The following is a 9,926-nucleotide window of genomic DNA, read 5'->3' on the forward strand; positions in this document are numbered from 1 at the left end:
GTTGTTGACCTTTGACCCAGACAAAGACTATCTACAGTTATAAATACGTATTTCTGTCGAAAATCAGTTTACCTTTATGGATATGAGAACTGATTACGTTCTTAACATGACATTTAAGGCAGGGAATTCACAACTGGAAGTAAGTTGGACTTCACTTCAACATATATAATGGCTTGAAATAATCTTCATATTGATTTTGACGAGACCCTGCAAAGTCTTATATTCCAAATCAATTTGGGTTAAATTGAAACTTACTTTATTTATACCTTTGTAGACGTCTTGACAGAGATTAAGGTAATCAATAGAACCGCTGTCTATTCTTCTTCCTTCCAGTAAACACAATCAGTGCTATGTTTTGTTTAATATTTTCATTGCTTATATTGTATGCATTGTTCTTATATACTTTCAGTTTTGTCTCGTCTTTTCTCTTTATTCATCAATTATTCATACACTTTCTATCAAATGTTTGAAAATTTAAATTTAATCCTTTGATTTTGTAATTACACTGATCATTTTGATCTATATAGCTTTGCATGGACACGACTGTTACGATGAGCTAAAACAGTGTCTCGGGGGAGGACGGAGCAAGGCTACGTATATGGTTCGTAAAGCATTTTGTATCATCCCATAAGCAACTGCTGATCAATGACCAGCTTCGACTTGTAGACAGCTACTATATTTAATGCTCTAAATTTGATTTGAATGCAAATTATTCTATTCTATTAAGGCAAACAGGCTTCAGTAATTTTTTTAGAACATGCTTTGTTTGATCTGCAAGTACTAATGCTTTTAAATGCTAATAATGGTTTTGTTTTATTTTATTTTGAGGATTTATGGTTTAAATGGTAAATTGTGCTATAACAACAAATCTATTTTGGCAATGGAAAAGCATGTTAATGGGGTTATATGAAAAAATAGAGAACTTACCCTTCCGGTATATTTTAGTTACCCCAATGTTGTTTGTTGGTACCAAAAAATCATCTCAGAGTGTATTTTGGTTTTTCTTGTTGTTTAGTGCATATATAATCGAACGTGAATTCCACTTGAATTTATCTCTTCATACTCCAATTTTTTTTAAATTTAACTAAGTTTGGTGTTTTACTCAAATATTGTTACAATAGGCATGGAACAGTTTATGCAGTGTGCAATATAAGCAGAAATGCATCTTCCATATGGTAATGTATAATAAATGAGACGTCTGATGTTGTCTTAGTAAGTATTGCTTTATATGGGATGTAAACAAATATCATCTGCCCAATTTTCTCCATTTACCTCCCTTATAAAACTGTCCCATATTTTGTATTATTATAGAATATTGCATGTTTCACTATAACGTTACCTAATCATAAAACTGATTTTTATATTTAAAAATTTCCAATCAACCCAATTTAAATTCCCACTCCATACGAAATCCTCAATTTCCTTACCCATCCCCCGATCCCAATATATAATGTCAAAATGAGTTTGAATCAACCAAGCACCGAGTGTTTTTGTTCTAATATGTGTAAATTGCTTTTGTATTAATTTATTTTTATTTATTTTATAAAGTGGTATATAGATATGTATTTTTTAAATCAGCTTGATGTTTATTTTCTGGAATATTTCATAGTAATAAACACCTAATTATATCATTTGTGTCTACTTTTTAAATGGTTATTGTTTTGCATTGCTTGATTTACTTTGTTTCTTTTTTCAGCCTCGTAAATATTTATTTATGACTGTTCATTCGTTTATTTAAGGCAACATATTATATGAATAAATAATGTATTTGTTTTTCAGCACTAATATATTAACTTTTTTTACTTCGTTTTTTATCATATTGTGTAGTATTTATGGTTGTCACCCCATATTTGATATTTCTCATGCTTTAGTATTTTTCTCCGGATTGCAAATAACTCTTGGAATCTAGTCGGAGAAACGCATCATAGACATGAGAAATATGTATTATATTGTTGAAATAACCATAATTTGTATAATATTGTAATAGATGGAAGATATCCGATATTCTATTCATGTAAGATTTTTTCTCTTTTAATATTTCTCCAACTTGATGTTAAAAGGCAATGTTACTGGACCTACAAATGCTCCTCATCGTAAGTGTTAATGAATTAAACAAAAAGATATAAAATAATACGCATATCTTTACTGGATTATGAAATTTTAACAGTCACTTTTCTTATGACTTTAGGAGGTAGACCTAGCGTAAGGGACGTAACTCTTGAAATCAGTGTTTTGTTTGTATCATATTCAATTTCACCAAAGCCTATCAAGGTTCCATTTCAATCAAAATGAAATTAGTCCAAGTTACTATGATGCTTATATGAAATTTATGTAAAAGCTGTATACAAAAGTTCCAATGATTTGTAAGAGATGTGTCGCTTACCCTAGGTCTACCTCCTTAATTTAGAGTCTTTGATAACTGTATTAATATAAAAGTTTGTACCAAATTAAAGGGTAGTTCATATAATTTGTGTTTACTTGTGTAATCCAAAATTCAAATGCATGCAATACCTGATCTCTACAGAACTTTCCTTTTAAAACGGTACAATTTACGATCCCACTATGATTTTCACCCAATGTCTCTATATATTTCATTTGACAGAACCTGGTTGCTATTACAAAGGAAACGTATATCATGTGGGAGACTCGTGGACTGACGGTTGCGATTACAACTGCACTTGTGACGACGAAAATAGTGGTCATTTTAGCTGCAGAGAGTTGTAAGTACAAGGAATTATAACATTTTCTGATTGAATGACATTTATTCAATATGTACATTTGCTGTGTACAAGTTGCTATTTTGTATATTCGTACATGTTATAACCTTGTATGACATTCAATTCTTAACATCAAATTCTTTGAATGTTATTATTTTCCCAAATATGTGAAGAATATAAGAATTTCTATATATTATGATATATGCTATGTCAAATTCACAATTGTTTGTGATAACATATATTAAAAAACCTGAAATTAAAGACACAACCGATACACTTTCGTCTGCCTTATACCTACACCTTAATTTGTATTACAATTTTAAGTCATACCGCTATCCTGATAGTCTAATTTTGTCAATCTCGAATATTTGTCTTCTATTTCTAAGTTATCTACTACGTTTACAATATGGTACTTAGAAAATGAAATATTTCTCCCAATTGTCAATAGTGCTTCACAGGTATCGAGGAACTGCATTAATTGATGCTAAATTATAACCGGATTATACTAACTTGCAATAAGGCGGGTGCGGTTGGCTGAGTAAGACATGCCTACCCTTCCGGAGCACCTGATGTCTCTTCCGGTTTTTTTGTTGTAGTTCATATTGCTAGTGTTTTAGTTTTTTTCTGTGACGGGTTGTTTCCCTTGTCTTTAGTTTTTATGTTTATTTTCGTAATTCGATTCGCTGCATTGTGTATGTAGGTCGTCTCTGTTTCATGGGTTAACATTTTGGCAATGGCAATATTCTGTTGGATGTTGTCGTATTTGAATCATTTCACTCCTGATTTTTTGCCGATATTTAGAACGTGAAAGAGAAAAGCATCAATTTGAACAGGAGCAGGGATACTGTTTTTTGTTTTTGTTTTTTTAATATCATCACTCTAAATAACCATCTTATCATGTTTAAGACTTGTTCACCGATCAAAACATAAGTGTTCCATTTTGAATCAGATGGGTGATGGTTTTATAGGTGCACGAAATTTGAACATCTCCCTAGCAATTGTGAGATAAAAAGGACACCAGGACAATGTTGCGGACAGATATATTGTAACGCCACATTAACAGAAAAAACAGGAGGAATAGGTATATTAACCCTATGTTGCAAGGAAAACAAATTTCGCACGGCTTAAAGATATAATATAACAACTTCTATAATACATTATTTTTCAATTTTTCAATCGCGATTTGTTGTGTTCTGTTAAAGTTTTTGTGCTTTACTTATTTCCGCTATTGTCGGGGTGGACAGGAAACGAAATTGATTACCCCCTCTTATAATACTTATCAGGTTTTGAAACCTCGAAAATGTATATCCTCGAAAAGTTTCATTTGAGAGAATCTGTAAAAATCTATCAACCGACAAAAGAATAAGTTTTTAGCATATGATCGATCGTTTATTCACACACTGCTCAGTTTTACTACATACATGTATATAAAAAGGCAATTGTAATATCATAGTACATAGTACAACAGTTACTACGTTATTTAATGTGTCGCTTTCACAAATAAATAAATAAATGCATAACAAGTACTATCTTTCAAAATGGGTCGCAGTAAAATTTTGTTCTTCTAACTTAAGTTTCTACATTTCTTTCAAGAAAATAACACATGGCAAATATGATTCAAATTTTCAATACAGAGTTTTCGAACGCCACTAAGTTATCAGTATTTGGCCAATCGGGAAATAGAATTGCGATCAAGAAACTTGCGTCCTTAAGGTCAAAGGATAAAAAGCGAAACTATACCGACTACGTCGAAAAAAATCAAATGTAATACGGATCAAGATGAAAAACCAATGCTTTTTATGAACGGCATCATGACCAACATTACATTTCCATAAAACCACTTGAGGCGGAACCATTTAAATTTTGTCTTTTAAAGCTAACTTTCTTTCCTTTGTATTTGTGTTAAATTGTCAATTGTAAAATTTGTTTTTGTAGTTGATTGCTTCTATAAGGGTGAACATTACGCACAAAATCAAACCTGGATAGATGATTGTAAATATAAGTGTACCTGTGAAGTGGCAAGCAAAGGTTTCTACAGGTGTAAAGAGCTGTAAGTGTACGAATAGATAGAAAAATTAAAAAGAAACTTTGTCATGTTAAGGAAAATATACAAAGCATATGCCTGTATAATCTTTGAACGGTATAAGGTCAACTTACGCTCTTTAATCATCTATCTTTAACGCATAAATAAAAGGAATTATTACACTAAGTTGTTGATGATTCCTGAACATTATAAAACAAACTTTATAATGAGAATACATCACGTAACAAACGCAGCTGTAAACAATATGTACATATACATTTTATTTTTAACACAGGTGTGTTGATTGGACCAATCGTTTACCTTCTCAATGCCATATTCTTGAACCAAAACCAGGAAAATGTTGTAAACAGCCAGAGTGTCCACCATGGATATTTATTGCATATCCGCCAGGTTATGATAGAGATCAATGAGCTTTTCCATTAAAGATATTTTTTACGTTTATTTAGCTAACTCGAAAGAGAGATAACTGTTATTTTACATGAACAATATCGAATTCTAAAATTAAATCACAGTCTTAATCTAAATAAAAGTATAAATGAATATTGAATATGTTTAAAGAAATTTCAATATCATTGATTACTTAAATTAAATTTTATCTTTCTAAATATTAGAATATACCAAACTAAATAATATCAAAATTAATAAAGAATAATAGCTGAATGTTTACTTTCAGAAATCCCTTTTAAAAAATATCACTACAGACATATACATCCATTGTAATGACATGGTATTGTTTTGTTATTTAATTTTCTGTTAATATTTTCAACCACAAACACACTTTTGAATTATTTGATGCAACACATATTGTTTCATTATGTTTCGCTAATATGACATGTTTATTGGGGTTTACTCAATAACAATCAGAGAAAGATAATGTTTGGAAAATAAATTAACCAGACATAGACTTTACGACAGTTACCGCCCTCCTGCAATCTTAAATACACACACACATGCACACACAAACTATGTATTTGAAAAAAAAACCTGAATTCTAATTATAAAAAATTTTACTCATATAAACAACATCATTGTGCATAGCCCTCTGTTGTATTTAATTTATGAAGGAACAAAAGAATATGGAGTAATAGACGGAAAATACATATAAAGGAAGTGTGATGTACATAAGTTCTGTGGAATATGTTGCCAGATAGTGTCATGATGTCATACATATCATGAAAAACCTTGAACTATATTTGCGTCCAAAACGTTTCCTTTGAATCGGATTGGTAGTAACTGTAAACGTATTATTTTTCGCGGTGAAATAAATTTCGGTATGTTCGCGTTAGACAAGAAAAGCACGAAAAAAAAAGAATACCCGCGAAGTTGATTTTAATACTGTATAACGATAATCACTTTTTTGAAACTGCGTAAATATCCACGAAAATGTTCATTTAACATAATTTAAAAAAAAAAAACAAAACAAAAAAAAAAACAAAACAAAACAAAACAAAAACAAAAAACAAAAAAAAAAATAGCAACCATAAAAATTGATTTGTTTTCCAAAATGTTTTAACCGATAGAAGGAATTCTAGATACATAGATGTACTTGTTAACGATAAATAAATTAGGTATCTCTCAGTCTTTGAGTTACGGAAATATTCTACAAAAAGCAAGGAAAGCTCAATACTTACCCAAAAAGTTAACTAAACAGGGTCATTTGTAAGGGATCTAATTATGATATTGTTGTCGAATCGTTAAGGATAGCATATTTATTTGATTTGCTGATAGGGTCTTAACATAGAAATTAAAACAATATTTTTATAGAGTAATCAAGGGAACCAATGTTCTAGCGGAAATCAAAAGAAATCAAAAGAATGTAATCCAGGGACAAAGACAAGACATGGAAAACAATGAAACACAACAACGAATATAAAGTAACTAAAATAATACATACAAAGTAACAAAAGCAAATGAGCAAATCGGACTCCACTAAAAATTGGGTGCATGGACCAGATGCACCGGTAGGGTAAGCGTCCTCTGCTTTTCTAGAACACTCGCCGAGTTGCTCATAAAAAGTTAAGTACGAAGTAGACAAAAGAGGAAAGGAAAGGAAAACTATGACATATTGAAAGAAATCAGTTTTCATAGTGCAGATGGATACACCGTAACGATCCACCAGTTCAAGTTCTCAAGTTCTTTGGGGTCGATGCAATGTATCAAATCCCCGAAACAAGGATTATTTAACGATAATACGTCATCTATATAGCGGAAACTGAGATTAAAGGATCATGCTAAACGATGTTTTTTCTTTCGCATCAGATCAGCTAAAAGGTCAGCCTCAAAAGAGTTAAGGAATCGGTCAACAAGTAGAGGAGCACAATTTGTTCCCATTAGAATGCCGACCGTTTGTTGAAAATCGCGTCCACCACACTTGACAAATATGTTGTCGATTAAAAATTCAAGCATTTTAAGAACAACTTCTGTATATTTGGAAGATGTTTGGAATTATTTTGTAAAAAGTATGAGGAATCTCTAATAAGAACGATATTTTATATCTAGGTGATCCATCTGTGAGTAACAACGATGTATAATGTTTTTGAGTCGGGATTTTAACTGATTATGGGGAGTAAAAGTATAAAGTGTTAAAAAATCATAGATTTTAATGCTAATATATTCCGATAATAATCTCGAATTGAGGGTTTCTAGAAGATCTTTTGAATTTTTCAGCATCCACATTGAATTAATATCACTACGGGAGTAACAAGTGTTGTGGTAGAACACGAGACCCCTTTGACAGCTATGAGTATAGCAGTTAAAAGTTTTGAAAGTGGTTTGGTGGCACATTTTGCAGATCTAGCTATGTAGCGTTGCTTGTTTTGATTCTTGTTGAGTTCAGGAATTCAGTATATAGACGGTAAATCACAACCATCGTTTTTGATAAAGAGACTAAAAGAGGATTGTTTAGCATGATATGGGTTGTGTCCTTATTGTATGCCATATAATGTACCGTGATTCTGAACTCCATGAGAAGAGTTGGAAAGAGTAATCAAGGGAACCAAGGTTATAGCGGTAATCAAAAGAATGTAATCCAGGGACAAAGACCAGACATGGAAAACAGACATTCACAACAAAGAACATAAAGTAACTAAAATCATACATACAAAGTAACAAAAGTAAATGAGCAACTCGGACTCCACTAAAAACTGGGAGCATGGACCAGGTGCACCGGTAGGGAAAGCGTCCTCTGCTTTTCTAGAAACACCCACCGAGTTGCTCATAAAAAGATTCTATATACGGTGGGAACATTAGTTTTTGTCGGTTTAAACTGGTCTTGAGCTGGCAGGTCAGTTAATTGCTAGAAGTCCTTAATTTGTATATTTGTGTAATAAATATTCAGTTTCCTTATTTTCGTTGTTTCAAGGAATTTGGACCTTTTTGAACTGATTTTTAAGTGTGTTTGGTTGTGTATTATTTTCCACGGTGGCCAGATATGGAGGGTTGTGATAACGCTATTGTACTTCAACCCCGCCGCATATTACGTCTGTCCCAAGTTAGGAATTACTGGCTTCTGTATGTCTTGTTTTCTTTTCACCGTTATTTTATTTGTATATTACTTTAGTATATAGGATCAACTATTTAACCATACCTGTGTATACTGATGTTTAAGCGGCCTGCCTTATGGTGTTAGGTTTTCCCCGTCATTCATTGAAGATCAAGGGTTGGCCTTGGGATGATATTTTTACCCCGGTGGGGTTTTGTCTCTTTGACATATTCGCCATACCCGTTTTTGTTATATTAAAGAACAGATGAAACTTTAGAATGGTGTATATAGAAATTAACTAAGTAGTAACGAAGCTAGTGTTGATTAAATTGGAAACTTATTAAGATGGGTGTCCGAAAGACATACAAAAACAAAAAACACATATTCGTAGGTTGTAATTCTACATAGTAAAATGACGATTTTTTTTTTTAGAAATGATAATAAAAACTTTGTGCTCATTGTTAACTTATTAATAGAGGATCCGACTCATCATACTAAATCTTCCTTAGAATCGACAGAAAAATGTGATGTTGCCTTTTAGATATTTGACAAAAGTGTGCAATATTCATGAAAGAAATCACGAAAACTCTATTTCATCATTGTTTTCCCACAAGCTGTCCATTTATGTCGCATTGTTTTAATTGTTAAATAACGACATAAATGGCCATTCATATGTGAACACACACACACACACACACACACACACACACACACACACACACACACACACACACACACACACACAATATGAATACAAGTCAATACCAATTATTTCATATTCCTATTCGTCCTATCATGCATTATGGGAGATTCAAGCATTATCGAAAACGAATCTCATAGGAAGATCCTTTCAAAAGATCCCAAAATACCGTAAACCACACTCCATAAAATGGAATTATAACTTTTAAGTTTTTATGGATGCCGTGGAGGACTACACAAGAAACGGACAGGAAGACATCGATTCTCTGTCAAAGGAAGTTAAGGCTTTTGAAATGCATGAAAGTTTTAAGTAGGTCAATAAGTGTCAATGCTACATCAGTTTTGTAAGTCCCCGATGTAGCAAAAACAATGTCTACTATACATGACAAATATGTTTTCATATCAGCAGACTAAATAATAATAAAATAATAGCAGTGATAAGACCTATACTGCCACGACACTCTCCAAAGAAGAGATAGTGGAAAACCATAAATCTCTTATCCTCATTTGGTTTCTTTACAATTGAAAAGGAAAATTATCAACCAAAGTATACGACAAACGCGATTACTTTTCATCCGTATTGTCAACTTTTCTTTCATCTGTTGCAAAATCACTTCAACACCTGCGTATGGAGTTTTCATATCACAAGTCATACGTTATGTCGGAGTTTGCCGTAAGTGCAAGTTGAAAGTGTTCAGCCTGATAAAATCTATCTGTGGTTGAACTTTGTCCACGTGTAGAACTGTTAAACCATGTTGGAGTTATTTTTAGACGTTTTTTTTTCTTTATTTTGTAAGGCATTTCTTGCAAAAATAATTTTGTCTGACACTACCGGATCAATGAGAACAAAACTTTGTATGAAATTTTCTTAGGGTATTTCATATTGAATAGATATGTGGAGTTTCAATCTTTCAAACACATGGTCGCATTTACTAAATAAAACATATGTGTTTTAAGCAATTTTGAGGTTATTGTCCTTTTTCGA

At 32.1% G+C, this 9,926-nt stretch overlaps 1 protein-coding gene across 1 annotated transcript; it reads left to right on the forward strand.

Moving 5' to 3' along the window:
* On the forward strand, window positions 1-5,202 carry LOC148603493 (CCN family member 2-like). Its single transcript, XM_088552496.1, has 7 exons — window positions 1-139; window positions 528-601; window positions 1,122-2,093; window positions 2,603-2,720; window positions 3,686-3,798; window positions 4,653-4,767; window positions 5,036-5,202. The coding sequence occupies exons 3-7, from the start codon at window positions 2,051-2,053 to the stop codon at window positions 5,169-5,171; spliced, it is 525 nt and encodes a 174-aa protein (XP_088408622.1). The 5' UTR covers window positions 1-139; window positions 528-601; window positions 1,122-2,050; the 3' UTR covers window positions 5,172-5,202.
* Window positions 5,203-9,926: the final 4,724 nt, after the last annotated feature.

The sequence above is a fragment of the Perna viridis genome, chromosome 11, assembly GCF_037379345.1.
Source record: "Perna viridis isolate PV_CMFRI_1.1 ecotype Kerala chromosome 11, ASM3737934v1, whole genome shotgun sequence".
Lineage (NCBI taxonomy): Eukaryota > Metazoa > Mollusca > Bivalvia > Mytilida > Mytilidae > Perna > Perna viridis.

Bases quoted from the DNA above. Each gene is read 5' to 3' on its own strand.
- LOC148603493 (XM_088552496.1), top strand. From the start codon at position 2,051: ATGTTAAAAGGCAATGTTACTGGACCTACAAATGCTCCTCATC. The intron at 3,799-4,652 runs GTATATTAACCC...TTGTTTTTGTAG, and splicing joins AGAAAAAACAGGAGGAATAG to TTGATTGCTTCTATAAGGGT. The intron at 4,768-5,035 runs GTAAGTGTACGA...TTTTTAACACAG, and splicing joins TTCTACAGGTGTAAAGAGCT to GTGTGTTGATTGGACCAATC.